At 39.5% G+C, this 20,014-nt stretch overlaps 1 protein-coding gene across 1 annotated transcript; it reads right to left on the reverse strand.

Moving 5' to 3' along the window:
* Positions 1-13,171: 13,171 nt before the first annotated feature.
* LOC308703218 (torsin-1A-like) lies at positions 13,172-16,463 on the reverse strand (the record flags this gene model as incomplete). The annotated part of the gene is made up of 5 exons (XM_081386540.1): positions 13,172-13,422; positions 13,694-13,824; positions 13,913-14,088; positions 14,825-15,090; positions 16,367-16,463. The coding sequence occupies 5 exons, from the start codon at positions 16,461-16,463 to the stop codon at positions 13,172-13,174; spliced, it is 921 nt and encodes a 306-aa protein (XP_081242666.1).
* Between the last annotated feature and the right edge of the window lie 3,551 nt (positions 16,464-20,014).

The raw sequence follows: 20,014 nt of genomic DNA on the forward strand, positions 1-20,014 counted from the left end.
CAATGAGGGTATGATGTAAAAAAAAAAAAAAAAAAAAAAGTTAGTTTATGGTCTAATGCTCATTATTAAAGGTCCCATGACATGAAATTTTCACTTTCTGAGGTTTTTTAACATTAATATGAGTTCCCCTAGCCTGTATATGGTCCCCAAGTTTCTAGAAATTTCAATCGGTGTAAATCGAGCTTTTGCTATCTTTCTCTGCCTTTGAGAAAATGGAAGCTCAATCGCGCTGATCTTGAATCTCCTCCTTGTGACGTTATAAGGAGGAATGTTACCTCCCCTGTCTCTGCTTTGCCCGCCCAGAGAATATTTCTCGCCCATGAGAAAATGAGCTAGGAAGGAAGTAGGAACACGCGCGCGCGATTTTAGTTTGTCCACGAGAGATATCATGGCTTTTGAGCGAGCGAAGCATAACACTTGCTCAATAATTGGATGTACAAATGAACACCGAAGGGTTAATACAGAGCTGGGCTTGCTGAACGTCTGAAACTAAAGTCTGGATCACTCTCTTTGGCTCAGCTACACACCTCGGAACAGTAAGTCAACTAATGATATATAAGTGTGTTGCTTTACTGTTTATGTTTGCCTAGACTGTTACACGTAGAATGTGGCTGTCACATTAGCTATGCAGCCATGCAGTTTATGTGTGTGAATACACACACTGTAACGCGAGTGTTGTACACTTCTTTGTTATTTGGATAACCGTTTTCCTGTTGGTTATACGGCGCGCGCGATATCCGCATTTCAAGATCGCAGAGCTTGATGATGTAATTGTAATAAGATAAATTACAGATGTTACAGATCTCTCATGAAAAGGCAACAGTAGGTTAGCGTTAGCTACATGATAATAACTGTAAACCATCCGAATAAAGTACCGTATCCAGACATAATATTTTAAACTAACCATTCGGAAATGTCCTGCTGGAACCGCTGAGTTGTTGCTTCTCCATCCGGATCAGATTCTGGGTCAAACTGAAATGCTTGAACGACTGCGTGTCTCCGTGCCATTGCAATATATCCAATGTAAACATGCATGGTCTACCGTTGCCGCAGATGGTCAAGGCCACACCCACCCTCCACCTTGCGCCGCCTTTCTCCTCCTTATTAGTATTTAAAGCTACAGACACCGAAACGGCCTGTCTGAAGGAAGCTCATTCTGGGACTGGCTTATAGTGGCTATAATTCTGCACTGAGACTGAATTTTTGAAAAGAGATTTCAGATACAGTACTAGGGACCACTAAGGCCTATATTAAAGCCTACAAAAAATAGCATGTCATGGGACCTTTAAGTAGTTTCATTCATTCATTCAGTAACATGCATATGGCACGGTTTTGGTATTTAGGGGGGTTCGGGGGCATGCTCCCCCGAGAAAATTTTGATTTCTCTGATCTACATATGTGCATTTTAAGATGTTTTGAAGGCCAAAAAAATTGGATGACAATAGCTTTAAAACCATGTGTGGGCAGCTGTTTTTTCTCACCTCATCAGCATCACACTCTTTTTCTCTTTGTTTTTCTCTTGCTCTGTCTTTTTGCCCTCCTAAAGCTGAGCTTTGACTGATTTAGGCTTTTCATTTTTGTCTGTCAGTGAAGAAAGTAAACATAGGGTCAACTGATAGGTTGATTTATGAATCATTTTCTCAGACAAAGCTACCAGGAAAGCTAGGTAACTAAGTCCATCTACAATGAAATATAAATTATTTTATTTTTTAAGCTTTTTAGCCTTTATAAATCAACAATACGGTTGGTTATTCATCAAGTCACCCCGTGAAAATCGATTTAATTTCAAATCATTTAACTATAACCAGCTAAATGTGTATTAATGTAATTGTCTATTGGCAATATGATTAATCTGTTCTATATTTATTTATATTTATTAAAAATAACAACATGAATTATCAATTTGCCACTTCTATAAATCAAGTACTTAAAAGAAAATCACAAATCCCTTTACTCTACTCTTACTCTAATATATGTATCATGATACAATTATCCTGATTCATTATTACTTAATACAAAACTATATTTATTAATACAAAACAAAATAACTCCACATGATGTTTCTCTCTCTGGGCCATCTAGTGCTTTCAGACAATGATGTGTGTCTTTAATCATTTCTGTGCATGGCTGCATAATGTAATGCCGAAATACAAAATAATATGTTTTAAAGTTTAAAAAGTAAATTAAAATAAATCATGATCGTTTTCTAAAGTATGTTTTCATGGGTGTTAATTGCTTCATTTTTGTAGGAATAAAAAAACAACTATCACACTGTGATAAGGGCTGAAGGTGAACGCAGCGAATCGTATTGGTATGAGAAACCGAACCGTCCTGTGTTGCTCCCAATGCTCCAGTAACATTACATTATGTAAACTGCAATGCATTTATGACAAAGAACTGCACCGATGCAGATGTAATATCATAGCAATCTATCAATAAATGCACTCACGACACACCTTGTACTCTCTGATGTTCGCTCTGCTCGGCGCCCCTGCAGATTGAAAAATGCGCTAAATCCAAGCAGACCCAGATAAGGGGAGGAGCCGAAACTTGACGCAGCTTGCCGCCGTTTCAAATGAGTTTTTTTAAAGGGGACTGAAGCGATCAAAAATGTATTAATTAAATATTTTTTAGGGGGGCTGGGCAGAAGTTTAGGGGGGCTGAAGCCCCCCTAAAAAGGGCCTAGTGACGCCCCTGGTGAGTTTTTTCAAGGCGACTGTTATTTTAGAATTTAGAACGTTCCCCCTTAATGTTTCCATGGCAACGCGTCATATTTGTCACGTGACACACCGCGGATGTATCGCTTTTATTTCCTTTTCCCTTGTTTATTCAAAATATTCACAAACTTGCTTACCATGTCATCAACTATCTGATATTCCAATTCTCAAAAATGTGTTTGTGAGTGTGTTTGGTCATTTAAAAACCTTTATAAATTATCTTGATCTTGATCTATAACGTGAGATGGCTGTTTCTTTGCACCGCAGTTCAGAGAATCCTGTGAGTCATCAATTTCTCCCGAAATACATGCAAGAAAGTGGAATAGAAGAATAGAGTAAACTACTTTATAGTTACTTCCACTGTGTTTGTCTGATATGAATAACACACGTCGGCAAATTATATTTGAATAGATTGTTATTGCTGCTTCCACAGACATCAGTGTGTATTTTACAAACTCCAAATGTATTGTTTTACTAGTGCTTAATGTGTATTTAAATTTCTGAAACCTAAAATAAACATTGTGAGGTTGAAAACACTGCATAGTTGTGATATATGACGTCCGACTCTGGCTCAGCGCCAGCCAACGCGCGAAAGCACAGTTTGAATCTGGCAGTTATGTCGTCACTGAACATTCTAAATCCCATATGTGGGACCGTACTCTCAGGGGCACTGAAATAAAACATCCCATATATGGGACTGTACCGCTCAAAAGGTTAAACATTTCATTTGTAACCATGAATACAAAAATGAAACTGAGGGGGCACAAATCAGATCTAAGGGGGCAATGCCCCCTTTTGCCCCCTCGTGGCGCCGGGCCTGATTGAATAGAAAAAATAGCTGAGCACTATATTACATATTACATATTATATATTACATACTATATTATAGTGCACATTATATTTAATTTAATTTGTTATTTTTAACCTTTAATAATACCAGATTGGGCCATCTATGTTTACAGCATTAGGTGAGATTTTTTTTAAATAAAATTTAAAATAAACATGTATCCAAATAGTCAATATTGAATCAAAATCGGAATCAAATCACAAGAATGGAATTGAAATCTTGAAATTTTTGTCAAGCAATAATACAAACATTGTAACATGTTGTCACTAAACTTCATAAAATTCTATTTAGTGACCAAATGTTTTGACAATCACAATTACACTTATTGTAATGCAATATATGTTTTTACATACCCCCCCACACTCCAAGCTAAACTCAAAAGTTGGCAGCCCTGGCTCACAATCACGACTAACACACACCTCACAATCACAAACGCTATGCTCACAATCACGACTAACACACACCTCACAATCACAAACGCTATGCTCACAATCACGACTAACACACACCTCACAATCACAAATGCTATGCTCACAATCACGACAAACACACACCTCACAATCACAAATGCTATGCTCACAATCACGACAAACACACACCTCACAATCACAAATGCTATGCTCAACGTATTTCTATTATTCATCTATGTTTTTCTTTTTCTCTTTTCTGTGAATGCACACATGTATTTCTCTTCTTCAAAGCACTCTGTAAACACTGTTTTTAAAATGTGCAATATAAATATCCCCCCTTCCCCTCCCAAATACTTTTGAACTCAATATGTTATGGAAATAGCATTTGAGATATCATAATACAATTTAGGAGTAGGTTACCTACAGGTAAGCAATTAAAAATACGACTATTACTGAAAAGTCGCATCAACACGATACATTAGTTTGAGATTTTGCTCACCTTTAGGATCAAAGGGCAATAAAGGGTCCAGTTCAAACACAAAGTTTAACACAGGTAATGTCACAAGCAGACCCACAGTCACCCAGAGCACATCTAAACAACTAAAGGCTGCCGATGTTATATCAGACACCAGAAACAAAACTATTAAAAGATGCAACACTTTCATCTTGAAAGCAATTCTACTTATGCCGCCTTTAGTTTTGGAAGGAAACCTGCCAGATGAAAAAGTGTATAGTGCACGCCCACATTATTATCATGCAAGGCAACTGGCCTATAACAATTAAAATAAAAATACACTGATCTCCATTAGGTTGGATTTCCCACCTTAGATTAAAAGCTATCTCGTTCAAAATTATTGAATTAGAGACCAGATATAGTTGAGAATTATGCTGTTTACAATGTAAAATATCCAATTGTTCTTTGTGTGTTATATACAATTTTCTCAACATTTATTCATGATTTACCCATGTTTAAACGTTGGTTTATGTCACAAGTTCCTTCCAAACCATCAACGTCAGGTAGCTGCCACGGGCTGCAATAGGAATTCAAATGAACATTTTTTTCATTACAATTCACCAGTATACATACAGTACACTACCAGCTTAAACAAACAGTCATCCAAATGGACCTACACGTGTGGAGCTAGAACTGTCATTTGAATGTACACATGATGCCCAGCAGGTGGAGACAAATATTCAAGTATTCAGATGAGAGTGCAGATGAATTTATAAATATCTGGGGTAAATACACTGTTAAATACACATTATTTTGTAAACATGTCATATGAAGTAACTTATTAGATGCTCCAAAAATTGAATTCCAAAAATAAAGTACTTGCATCAGTGTTGTAGAAAGTTACTTTTAAAAGTAATGTTTTACAATATTGCATCACTCCCTTAAAAAAGTAACTGGTTCGTTACTTGATTTACTTTTTATTAAAAGTCATGTGTTGTTACTTTTGCGTTACTTTTTCTTACCCTGGCTGTTCTTGCTTGTTTAATTTTTTTATACCAAAAAAAGTTAGATTTTTGACTGTTCTAGGCTAGTCAAATCTCTGTTGTGTAGTAGGCCTATTGGAGTGCCAGCTGTGTCAGGAGGCCTTTCTGTGCAGTTTGTATGTTTTCTCCGTGTTGGTTTACTCTGTGTTCCAGTTTACCTCACAATCCAAAGACATATATGACAGGTGAATTAGAGAATGGAAGTTTACACATAGGTGTGTGTGTGTCATCCCTGTCATGGCCCATCCATCTGTCCAGTGTGTTTTTGACCCGAGACGCTGGGAAAGACTCCAGCTTCACCACAACCCTACATAGGACAAGCACTTTGTAAAATGGATGGATTTCATTGACACAGTTGGTGTAAGAATTGTTATTGACCACCAGAGGGCGAAGTGGAGCACTCTGTCAAAAGCTGGGATATATCTCATATATCCAGTTGCAGGACGCAGCCACAGAACCGGAAGTGAGGGGCGGGGCTTAAAGTCCCCGTGAACCGGAAGTTGCAAACGACTTTAATCCAGTGTTATGACGTATTTCCAAGTGAAACGGAATATTGAACAGAGGGCAGGGTTTAACTCTAGCGCTCCTCCTCTCCATCTCTCGCTCATAGCAGACTAGCGGTTTGAGGGGAGTGCTTAAGCGTTTTCAACCCAAGCCGTCAAACCTACGTCATCAGAAAAAGACTCCATTCCAGACCGGAAGTAACTTTTCAGATTTTGATTAAAGATAAAAAAAAAAAAAAATCTTTTTTATTTACTTGTACGGATTAATTGTTCACCACAAGACTAGTAATATGCGCTAACAAAGTAAATAGGGTCAATTTTGATTTCACGCGGACTTTAAACAGTCAGAGTTGCGCTACCCATAACAAGTCATTTTCTATTGTTAAATACAAGCTGTTTTCATATGGATTTTGATATTTTAATAAATGTGTAAGACTGAGTATGTGACATATTTAATGTCAAATAAAAAAAATGTCATTAATAAATACAAAGCCTTGAACAAGTGAAACTTGTGTTTCTCTGTATGAAAACAAATAGGATATTTAAAAAATATTTATAAAACAATAGGTTTAAAACGTATTCAAACAGCTCATAATAAAAATAAATTGTCTGTGGATGATGCATTATATCCTACAACATCTCAGTAGACCTGGGACTCACGAAAGAATCTTATTTGTGGACTTCAGTTCGGCCTTCAATACCATCATGCCTTATCTTCTCAGACAAACTGACCAGTTCTCCGTGCCAATCCCAATCTCTCAGTGGATCATCAGCTTCCTGACAGACAGGGTCTTTGAGACTGAAAACTCCCATCCAGGACTCTCACGATCATCACTGGCGCTCCTCAGGGTTGTGTCCTCTCCCTATACTGTTCTTCTCCTGTGAAACAAATGACTGCACTTCAAAAGACCCCTCTGTCAAGCTCCTGAAATATGCAGATGACACAACAATCATCACCCCATCCAAAATGGCGATGAGTCTGCTTACAGACTGGAGGTTGAACAGCTGGCTGTCTAGTGTGGCAATAACAAGCTGGAGCTGAACACGCTCAAAACAGTGGAGATGATAGTGGACTAAACCCAGCATTATTCCCACTCAGCATCACAGACAGCGCTGTGGCAGCAGGGGAGTCATTCAGGTTCCTGGGCACCACCATCTCTCAGGAACTGAAGCTGCTGAAACAGTTCTACTCGGCCATCATCGAATCTGTCCTGTGCTCATCTATAACTGTCTGTTTTGGTTCAGCCACTAAATCAGACATCAGGAGACTACAACAGACAGACAGGACGGCTGAGAAGATTATTGGTTCCCCCCTGCCTACCCTCCAAGATCTTTACTCCTCCAGAGTGAGAAAAAGGGCTAAGAAAATCACTTTGGACCCCTCACACCCAGCCCACTCTCTCTGAACTGTTGCCCTCTGGCCGGCGCTACAGAACAGCCAGCCACTAGAACAGCTTTTCCTGCAGGCTATATTCAGCCTGAACAATTAAACTCTCTTTACTGTACATTGCCTACCATAACATCTAAAATTGTACATCTGTAAATTACATCATAACACACTTGTAATAACTTTACATTCATTAAAACCAATTATACATTGTTAGATTGTAATATACTGTATATATTTCTACTGAAATAATCCTGAAATAATATTCTTCATATTACTTGTATAACTGGGTATTTAAAAATGTTGCGGTTCGAACATTCCGACATGCAAAGCGAATCGCGCACGTGACAGAGAGTGAGGCTTCATTTGTCCTCGATCATGTGACTCTGTGAATACGAATAACATCACTACCGTTGGGTCAGAGCGAGTGCACCTCTTTTATGTTCTTTTTGTTTTGTTGTTTTTGTCTGTAAAATGCAAGCAACGTTTTGGAGACAATAAATCTTTCATATTTTCTGTGAGGTGTGTCTTCTACCTGTTGCTCTGGTCATGTCTCCACAACAGCAAACTAGTGTAACTCTGTGTAATGCACATACGTGAACCAATAGAGCAAGTTGCGTAATTGGGCTACTTTTAAACTGCTGCCGCAGGTTAAAGGTGACATATTGCATACATTTTATCTGAATGAAATGCATGTTTTGAAATATTTTAAATTCTATTAATAAAACTGCTAGATCTCATGATTTGTGAAGAAGGGCCACCAGGAACCTTTAAGGTGCAGTAAGCAATAGCTTTAGGACCCGCGTTAAAATTAGAAAAGCTTTTTTAGCCCTGGAGAGACTTAAGAGGGAAGGCCTGAAAATGGATGCCGAGACATTGATTCTGCTCCATACGTGAGTAACATTGGTTTTGCGGTTTCACAGAACCAAGAAATGCTGTTTTTGTAATGTTAGCCATAGTTACAGGACAGTTTTGAGTGTCATTGTTTGTCTGCTGCTGGTGACTAACAACCAACTCTTGCTTGTATTTACTATTGTGTACTGTTATGTTAATTTCTTGTGCTTCTTTGTCGTTCGTTCATCATCTTTGCGTTATTTTTCATGAAGCAATATTTTACTTCACTTCTGCTATGATAAATAGACATCCACTCTTGCATTGTGTGTGTAATGGAGGCCAGCTAGTGACGCTAGTGAATGCTGTGTTTAATGTCCTTGTTAGATTGGGGTCGAGTCCAGCTCAGATTGAGGTGGTTAGGTGTGGGCTGTAAAGTGTTTGTGAGTTTTGGAGGCAGAACAATGAAGAGAGGGGTGGGTTTGTTTGGGTTGATTTCAAATATCAACAATGTTCAACAACAATTCTGGGAGATGGCATACTGCGCCTTTAATTTGAGTACAGGTACCGCCCTGAGGCTTCCTCTCTTGCCTAAGCCACCCATCGTTAGCCTCCAGGGCGACCACCCTCCCACACCTGTAGACTTATATTGCGTTGTAAGACTGAAAATACTGGTTGGGGTCTGAGTCAAAGGGCCCTGCTAGCTAATTAATATTCTATCTCCCCCATACAGGAAGTGAGGTTCACTTCCTCTCAGAAACAATGAAGAACTCACACAAGAACATGGTTTAATGTGAATGTTTATCCTTCACTGTTATGTTTTTGGTGTCATTTCAAATGTCTCAAAGTGAGTGGTATATATATCTCATATCCAGATAGATCAAATAAAAGGAAGTAAGGTTTATAGAAGTTTAGAGAAAACTGGTCCAGATAATGTCACCCCCCTTTTGTTGAATAAGAAGCCATTTTGAGGGTGGTCTCCCCCATCCCCCATGTCACCTGGTCAAGGGGATAAAGGAAGGTGTGCTCCGGCTCTCTGGGCTTCTTGGCTGGGTACGCATGGAGTAGGTGGTCTTTCTCTCTCCCTCTCCCTCTCTCTGTCCCTCTCTCTCTCTCTCTCTCTCTCTCTCTCTCTCTCTCTCTCTCTCTCTCTCTCTCTCTCTCTCTCTCTCTCTCTCTCTCTCTCTCTCTCTCTCTCTCTCTCTCTCAGGTCAAACTGGGTAAGACTATTTGGTGTAACCAATATATAACCATGTTCTAGATATTTTAATTGATTGTGGAATTGATCTCTGATATCTGAAATATTAAATTACTACAATGTGATTATTCCAACTGATTTTGACATTGTTCATTTAATGGTTAAAAGGAATAGTCAAACATTTGCTCACTTTTAGTGAGGCACAGATATTATTAAAACCTTTCAATTATGGAGTCAGATGAATTAACGAGTAAATACATATGATTAAGGGGGGGGGGGTGAAACACTCAGTTTCAGTCAATCTCATGTTAATCTTGAGTACCTTTAAAGTAGTACTGCATCCTTCATATCTCCAAAAAGTCTTTAGTTTTATTATATTTATAAAAGAAAGATAGGCTGTACCGAGTCTTTCCGGAAAAAACGAGCGGCTGGAGGCGTGCTGTGTGGGCGGAGCTAAAGAATCACGAGCGCTGTTCACTGTTTACTTGCTGTGCTTACGCGCCGATAGCTAACAACACACAGACATTTGAAGCAGTTTTACTCACCGCCTGCAGTTCCAACGCACGACCGTGAACCTTTATCGTTGGGACTGCTCCATCCTTAAGCATTAGACGATCTGCAAATCCGGCAAATACTTCCCTAAAGCCAAGCACAGCTCTTTGATGAGCATACTGCTTTCGCTCTCTCGCTCTGGTCTACGGGTGCGCGCGCGCTATTCCAGGAGAAATGCCCTTAGGACCCGTATAAGAAAAAAACTTTCCGAAACTTGTGACAAACCGGAAGGAGTATTTTTGCCACAGAAATAGGCTACTCCTTCAAACGTACAACTTTATTTTTGAAACTTTGTTTATTGCTAACTTTTCAAATCAGTCACTCACTGACTTTTTTAACTATAAATTTACAGATTTATTTTAAAATATATAAAATTTACAGATTTTTTAAAAATATATAACAGTTCTAAGCACTTTGTTTTATGATTGGTCCTGATTTTTTTATTTCATGAATAAATGAATAAATAGGATAAGTTAATATTTCAAACTGTGTCTTTGCATTTATTATGGATTTATCAGTACTGGGCTCGCAGTTTATTCATATACTTTAAAACTCTTTTTTTCTTTTGCTATTTTTAAAAAATATATATTTAAAATATATACACTCACCTAAAGGATTATTAGGAACACCTGTTCAATTTCTCATTAATGCAATTATCTAATCAACCAATCACATGGCAGTTACTTCAATGCATTTAGGGGTGTGGTCCTGGTCAAGACAATCTCCTGAACTCCAAACTGAATGTCAGAATGGGAAAGAAAGGTGATTTAAGCAATTTTGAGCGTGGCATGGTTGTTGGTGCCAGACGGGCCGGTCTGAGTATTTCACAATCTGCTCAGTTACTGGGATTTTCACGCACAACCATTTCTAGGGTTTACAAAGAATGGTGTGAAAAGGTAAAAACATCCAGTATGCGGCAGTCCTGTGGGCGAAAATGCCTTGTTGATGCTAGAGGTCAGAGGAGAATGGGCCGACTGATTCAAGCTGATAGAAGAGCAACTTTGACTGAAATAACCACTCGTTACAACCGAGGTATGCAGCAAAGCATTTGTGAAGCCACAACACGCACAACCTTGAGGCGGATGGGCTACAACAGCAGAAGACCCCACGGGGTACCACTCATCTCCACTACAAATAGGAAAAAGAGGCTACAATTTGCACGAGCTCACCAGAATTGGACAGTTGAAGACTGGAAAAATGTTGCCTGGTCTGATGAGTCTCGATTTCTGTTGAGACATTCAGATGGTAGAGTCAGAATTTGGCGTAAACAGAATGAGAACATGGATCCATCATGCCTTGGTGTGGGGGATGTTTTCTTGGCACACTTTGGGCCCCTTAGTGCCAATTGGGCATCGTTATAAATGCCACAGCCTACCTGAGCATTGTTTCTGACCATGTCCATCCCTTTATGACCACCATGTACCCATCCTTGATGGCTACTTCCAGCAGGATAATGCACCATGTCACAAAGCTTGAATCATTTCAAATTGGTTTCTTGAACATGACAATGAGTTCACTGTACTAAAATGGCCCCCACAGTCACCAGATCTCAACCCAATAGAGCATCTTTGGTATGTGGTGGAACGGGAGCTTCGTGCCCTGGATGTGCATCCCACAAATCTCCATCAACTGCAAGATGCTATCCTATCAATATGGGCCAACATTTCTAAAGAATGCTTTCAGCACCTTGTTGAATCAATGCCACGTAGAATTAAGGCAGTTCTGAAGGCGAAAGGGGGTCAAACACAGTATTAGTATGGTGTTCCTAATAATCCTTTAGGTGAGAGCATATTCATTGTATGTTTGTATGTTCGTTGTTCTGTGTGCCATGTTGGTCTGCCACAACCGAAGAACCAGGAAAAAACCCTGACATTGTACCAGTGTCACCTTGCTATCTGGGTATTAATTAGTTAAATGTATTAATATGTTTTCATATGCCAGACTTAAAATGCAATATTTAAACAATATGAAACCATGCATACATGTGTTACATGTGGCCTGAAAATGGTTGAATGACTACAGAAATTAGTTGGTCTATCAGGGCCTGTCTTAGACTGGTTCAGATCCTCCTTAAGCAGCAGGGAATATTACTTTACCCTGGGTACCTCCAGGTGTTACGTCATGTCTTGTGGTGTTCCTCAAGGTTAAATTTTGGGTCCTCTGTTATTTAACCTATAATCAGTACAATATTTCCTTTCACCAGTATGCAGATAACATGCAACTCTACCTTTTACTTGCACCAGATACCCACAATTCAGTTTACACCCTGCTGGACTGCATAGAGATCATAAAATTGTGGATGTCACAGACCTTTCTACAGCTAAACAAAGATAAGACAGAGGTTGTTATCGGTAATGATGCATGGAGAATATTTATTGCTTCATATAGCCTATTGTCTCTTTATTACTAAAAGCCAGTAATCAGGTCAAGAACTTGATTGTCACCTCAGAAACATCTCCAAAGTATGTGATATTCTCTCCCCTTCTAACAATGAGAAACTTGTTCATGCATTTGTTACATCTAGTCTTGGCTATTGCAATAGCGTTTTTTTCTGGGTTACCAAAGAGTTCTATTAAACACAATGAGTTCGCTCTAAAATGAGAAATCACATTACTCCAACACTCAGATCCCTTCACTGGCTGCCTACATCATTTAGAATTGAAATCGACTAAAAAATATCTCAAGACTTATTTGTTGATTTTATTTTTTACTTTATTATTGTATTTCTTTTTATTATGTGTACAAATTATTATTATTTTTTTTAATGCACACGTGTTTTCTTCTGTAAAGCACTTTGTAAACACTGTTTTTAAAAGGTGCTATATAAATAAAGCTTTACTTACTTACTAGTCTATCTGTCCAGACCAAAGAATGTTGACCCGAAAGCTAAATAGACTGGACACAATCAAATAGCTGAAAATGTTTAATTCACAGTGTTACACTGAAAAGCAGAGTATTAAATACTTCTGACTAACAAGGCACAACATCATCAACACTGAAATAAGCAAAAACTATGGTGAAAAGTCAATACCTCATTGCTTTTCAACTACAGTATGTGCATTAAAGAAACAGTCAAGTCACCTTTATTTATATAGCGCTTTTTACAATACAGATTGTATCAAAGCAGCTTCACAGTGATAACGTTAAAATAATACAACAAAGTTTGCGTAATCGTCCACCTGAAACAGCAACATTAATAAAAAACAAAGGTGCTGCTAAAGTCTTTCATCTATTCATCAACATACAGCACCAACTTCTGTCTGACAGACTTGCAGCCTTTAACAGCAAAGATTCTCTCTTCTTTGGGGAAGAAAGGCATGTCTCTGATCACTCTGTCTGCCAGATCATAAGATCGGGGTATTTTCAGATGTGCCATCTCAGCCAGGACACACTTGCGCACATGCTTCTTCTCCAGAGGTAGGAAAGGAATGAAGTGATCAACCAGATGATGCCCTATGAGACTGGAGTGCTGAAATCCACCTGTAAAATGTAGAGGTAAATAAAATGTCATATATGTAATAGAGGAATGTAACCATATGCATATACATATGTGCAGGTTTAATGGAAATCAAATTTAATAATATAAGAAATATAAGGAATATAATGCTTTTTTATTTACCTTTGACATAAAACTTATCAAAAACATTTTTGTAAATATACTTTAAAATTTACTTTAGTCATTTTTGATTTAAAAAAAAATATATATATTAAAATATATATTGGAAAATAAATTTCAATGCTCTTTCAATACCCTCATCATTGAAGCTTTTCAGAGAGATTTTAGTCTCCAGTTCATTGCTGTTCATCCTGATCTCTTCCCGTTTTTTGCCTTCTCTCCAGAAATCCAGCGCCATGTCGACAATCACATTCCCGCCTGCATTACTATAAACAGTTTCTCATTAGTTGGGTCGATCTTTTGGAAGAGAGGTATAATTACCACTCAGCTTGAATCTGACAATTATTTTTTTACCTGAGAAAAATGAAGATTGCATTGTGGAATGACACTCCGTCTACACGGGCATTGTAGTCCAGAAAAGGTTTTAAGGTGTTGATCAGCCGAGGATGCATCTTATCCATTTCATCAAATATGAACATGGAGCGAGGAAACCGATATACTTCATCAAGAATCAATTTCTTTAGATTTTCCTGAATATACAGAAAATGCAAATGGATTTAAGAACATGCCATTTTTTTATTTGCATCATTTTTTAAGAATACGATTGATGTTTTTTTAGTATAGTAACATATAGTAACATACAGTATGGTTTTGGGTGAAACTGTTGTTGTTTCAAAGAATCAGTAAAATGAGTTCACTCTCCTGAATTACTTTGGCCCCGCTCAAAATGACAAAATGTGAAATGGCCAGGTGGAAAGAACTAACTATGCTAATAGTAAAACATTTGTCTTTTGTTTATTTTGAATACAAAACTGCTTAAAGGAATAGTTCACCCATAAGTTTGATTTGTTCTGTAAAACATTAGATTTATGCTTTAGAACAAGGTAAAGCCATTTGGGATAAGACAAGTAAACCTTCAAGTAAAAATTCAAGATATAATTTCTAAAAACCAATCCCATTAATGTATTTTCTAGAACTTAAGACAAAAATACTGATTAATAAAATAACGTTTTGCAGTGGAAGTTATGGTATGTTATTGAGCTTTCATAACTGAGATATGATGTTCACAAAGCTTCTGCTTCAACTAGCTTGATCACGCCATGGTAATGCTCGACTCCACAGGGAAGTATTGTGGCCTTGCTCGCCAAACTGACCTGCTCTGGCACAAAAATCTGTTGACAAAACACTTGCAACAGCTATAGGCTACCTATTCGCTAACTAACTAAATATGGATTATTTAACATGAAATATGTATTATTCACTTACACTGTAGATGTGTGAACGTTCTCTGTGTGGGAAATGATGCTCAGATATAAATGTGTGTACATGCTCGCACTGGTCCCCTTTTTTGTAAATGCTTCTTGCGATAATTTTTGCAACATGGTTTTTTCCAACTCCTGTAGTCCCATGGAAAGAGAGGACCAACGGTTTGTTTGGGTTTCCGTCAGTCATAAATGACGATACAGCTTTTAATACAACATCAGACACAATGTGCTGCCCATATAGAGATTTTCTTAAATCTGCCTCCAAACCTGAAAGATGTAAATGTGACAAGACAATTACAATGAGGAGAAATAATATATAGTACAAAAAACTGTGCTTGAACACACCAAAAGGACTAAAGTTGAGTGTCAACTACTGTAGCATGTGCGTTCTGCGTCTGCGTGTAAGTAAATATCTGTCTATATCAGCAGATATCAATATCCTATTTTCATGATTCAAAAAGGGAAACCGAAACTAGGACTGCACAAATACAAACCGTAAACAAAGCAGCAATTGCTTACCATTTTGAATAGGCTATCAGTCACTCTGGTCACTTTCTTCTTTCCAGTCAGGTCATTTTATTATGAAAATATTTGTGCATTCGAATGCTCTGATAAGATTACGTCTGTACTGTCTTGAATTCTTTGCTCGCTTTCATCACTTTCGATTTGTTCACAATGCTAAACAGCCAATCAGAGCTCTTTCTCACCGACAGCCCGACGTCGATTCTACATACTGAATCGGCCCAAAAAACCCTGCCTAGAGCCACAGAAAAAACTAAGCCAACCTATACATGCTTCCTTTAGCTGGTGTAATCAATCAGTACAATATTTATTTTCACCAGTATGCAGATGACATGCAACTCTATCTTTCACTTGCACTAGATGCCCACAATTCAATTTCCACCCTGCTGGACTGCATAGAGATCATACTCGGTTCCCTTAGACAACGGGAACGAGTACTGCAGAACTTTTCTCAGATTTACTGAAGTTTATAGAATCACTCAGTGTAACTGCATGAGCCAATGGTTGTGCCGAGGAGTTTAGCGAACCAATGGCAGAGCAGTGAAGCTATCACAAACCTATTGCGTTAAAGCCCGCCAATATAGGCAGGGCTACCCCTCTATGTATAATGCGAGCATTCTGCCATGGGAACTCAGGTCAATTCGATTGAAGTGACGAACGCCAAGTCCTGTAGCATGGCAGCATGGCAAGTTACTCGTTCCTGCTATCTCAGGAAACCGAGGTTACTATCGCAACCAAATACGTTTCCTATTGATACGGTTCACTCATACTGCGTCGCAAGACGTATTGGGAACCCAGTCCCATATCCCCATGCTTATAACTGCGGAACGACAATCGTTATAAGGCCTTGGCCCCAAACGCTTGAATAAGGGCCCAGAAAGCACCAAGGCTAGGTAGGGCAAGGTAACCGTCCAATACTAAGAGACTCATACTGTATGTTTGTGCCACAAGGAAGGGTTCTAGCACATTGAGCATCATGTATAGGTCAAAGCCCAGCTACAGAGATAGGACCCGTGCTTACAGAGCAAGGACGTCCAAGTTATAAAATCTGGCGAAGGTGGACGGCGAGGACCAGCCAGCTGCTGCACAGATGTCGCCAATGGACTCCGCTGGACCATGCTCAGGAAGAGGCCATGCCTCTGGTGTAGTGTGCTTTAACTCCGATGGGGCACTGTAGGCCCTTCGAAGCATAAGCTAGCACAATCACATCCACTATCCAGTGAAAAAGTCTTTGCTATGTGACCTGTCACGGCGCAACCCCGTGATCATGAATGAACTGTATGCACGTACATATCTAACACACATGTATTGTCGCAGCATTAACACGGTCTGTTTACTAACACTGATATCATGCATACTCGGACTTGTGCAATGTTTGTGAATGTTTGAATGTATTGTGTATAATGTGTTTAAGATATATTAGGGTATTTGCTTGTTATGTGTAGTGGACATGTACAATGTGTAACATTAGCCGCTAACATTGTTCATTCATTGTTATAAATAACCACATTACACATATGTTTGATTTTAAATCTTTATTTAAGATCGGGTTACACAGTACAACAAATATAACTTACCTGCTTGTGAAACACCAGTGACCAAACCTGTATTGTTTTAAAAGCAGAGTATTTTAACATGGTGGACGCGCTAATTAAAATCTAATTAGGAGAAACTGCAGCTACTCACAAATCCTTATTTACCTTATTATATATATATACCTTATATACCTTATAGGACCTTATTTACACGTGCTACTGCTCCACTGACCATACACTGGTCACTCCACTGCACACCTCAGATCACTTCCTCCTCACTCTCAACCTCAGCCTGCCTCAAAACACAACACACACTCCTCCTCAGGTCACCTTTCGGCGAAACCTACGCTCACTCTCACCCTCTCGCCTATCCTCTTTGGTCTCATCCACACTTCCTCCACCTGATCAGCTCTCAACACTAGATAATTAACAGTGCAACTGATACTCTTTTCTCCACTTTAACATCCTTCTTGGACAACTTCTGCCCCCTTTCCTCCAGGCCAGCCCGCGCCACACCCTCTGCCCCCTGGTTATCTGATGTTCTCCGCGAACATCGTTCTAAACTCAGGGGTGCAGAGAGGAAGTGCCGCAAATCGAAAGATCCTACTGATCCTAAAGATCCTATACAATCCCTCCTCTCTTCCTTCTCTGCTAATATCTCTACTGCTAAAATGACTTACTATCACAACAAAATTAACAATTCTTTAGACTCTCGCATGCTTTTCAAAACCTTCTCCTCTCTTCTCAACCCTCCTCCTCCTCCTCCATCAACCCTAACAGCTGACGATTTTGCCACATTCTTCATAAATAAAACTACCACCATCAGCGGCCAATTTACCAATCCACAAAATCAGACACACACATCTTACCAGCTAACACACACATTCTCCCCTCCTTCTCTCTGCTTTCAGAGGCAGAAGTCTCCAAACTCCTCCTTTTCAATCGCCCTACTGTCACGGTTCATGAATTCACTGTTTTCTTCTTGTCTCGTGTAGTTGTTGTTATGTTTGTGTGGGTGTGTGCGAGTGGGCGTTCCGCTCATTCCAGACTGATCAGCGATCCAGCTGATCTCAATCTCATCACCAGCTGCAGCCTATTCCCTCACCTTTAAATACTCATTGCACTCTTCTCTCTTTGTCAGATTGTTGTTTGATGTCCTCCGTGTGTGTTTGGTCCTGTTCCAGTCAGCGTTTCAGTTTCGTGCTCTTGTTCCTGTTCCGTGTTCACCTGGCTTACGTTCGTTGTCTGGATACTTCACCATTCACCTACTTCATCATCACGTCACTTCGTCTACCGGATTGCTGACCATCTAGTCCCTGCGTCACCAGCCTTCCAGAGATCCTCGAACTGTTCAACTTCTTAATAAAAGAGTTTACTTGTATTCTTGCTTCCGCCTCATTGATCATGACACCTACTACCTGTCCGCTTGATCCTATTCCCACTAATCTACTCCAAGCCATTTCTTCCTCAGTTGTACCCGCACTCACGCACATCATCAACACCTCTCTTCACACTGGTACCTTTCCTACAGCATTTAAGCAGGCTCGGGTAACCCCACTGCTTAAGAAACCCACTCTAAATCCAGCACATCTGGAAAATTACAGACCAGTATCCCTTCTTCCCTTCTTCCATTCAAAACACTTGAACAAGTTGTTTTCAACCAGATCTCTTCCTTTCTTACACAGAACAACCTCCTGGACAACAATCAATCTGGTTTCAAAAGCAGACACTCAACTGAGACTGCCCTGCTCTCAGTAATTGAAGCTCTGAGACTGGCAAGAGCAGCTTCCAAATCCTCAGTTCTCATCCTGCTGGATCTGTCTGCTGCCTTTGACACAGTTAACCACCAGATCCTCCTGTCAATCATAAAGATGAAGGGCATCTTGGGAACCGCACTCCAATGGTTCAAGTCTTACCTCTCAGGTAGGTCCTTTAGGGTGTCGTGGAGGGGTGAGGTGTCTAAGACCCAACTTCTAGCTACTGGGGTGTCTCAGGGCTCAGTGCTTGGACCACTTATCTTCTCCATCATGACATCACTAGGATCTGTGATTCAGAAACATGTCTTTTCCTCTTACTGCTATGCTGAAGACACACAACTCTACCTCTCACTCTACCTCTCATTCCAGCCTGATGATCCGACGGTAGCTGCTCGCATCTCAGCCAGCCTGACAGACATTTCTGGCTGGATGAAGGACCACCACCTTCAACTAAACCTTGAGAAGACAGAGCTGGTTGTGGTCCCGGCCAACCCAACACTTCATCACAACTTCACCATTCAGCTAGGCTCGTCATCCATAAGTCCATCAAAGTCAGCCAGGAACCTTGGAGTTGTAATTGATGATCAATTGAACTTCACAGACCACATTGCTATAACTGCCCAGTCCTGCAGATTTGCCTTGTACAACATTAGGAGGATCAGGCCCTCCCTTTCCTTCTGCAACTGACCCAAAATGCTGCAGCTAGTGTGGTCTTTAACGAGCCGAAGAGAGCACATGTCACTCCTCTCCTCACAAAATTGCACTGGTTGCCAGTTGCCGCTCACATCAAATTCAAGTCACTGACGTTTGCCTACAGAACAACCACTGGCTCTGCTCCCTTTTACCTAAACTCATTACTTCAGACTTATGTGCCATCCAGAAACTTGCGCTCTACAAGTGAACGTCGTCTTGTGGTGCCATCTCAAAGAGGCACAAAATCTCTTCCTCGGACCTTTACCTTGACTGTTTCCTGCTGGTGATCTGCCTAACTCAACCAGTGCTGCAGAGTCCGTAGCTATTTTCAAGAAACGTCTGAAAACGCATCTTTTTTGGCAGCACTTGATCCAGTAATACTAACACTTTCTCTTCTATTATATTTAAAAAAAATAAAAATAAATGTGAGCAAAAATGCATCGTTTTGTGTGTGTCCCTTTACATGCAAATGAGCTGCTGCTCCCGGCACAGAGGGCGGAGCAACAACAGCTCTTGTCCTTAGCACCCATACACAAAAGAAATATATTTGAAATATATTTTCAGAGTATATTTTAGAATATATGCAAATATTTGAAATTGGCCCAATAAATATATTTCACACTTAACATCATATATTTTTGTTATATTTCAGAATATATTTCAATGTATTTGGAATATATGCCA

This window comes from Scardinius erythrophthalmus, assembly GCF_964197995.2.
Source record: "Scardinius erythrophthalmus genome assembly, chromosome: 15".
Taxonomy (NCBI): Eukaryota; Metazoa; Chordata; class Actinopteri; order Cypriniformes; family Leuciscidae; genus Scardinius; species Scardinius erythrophthalmus.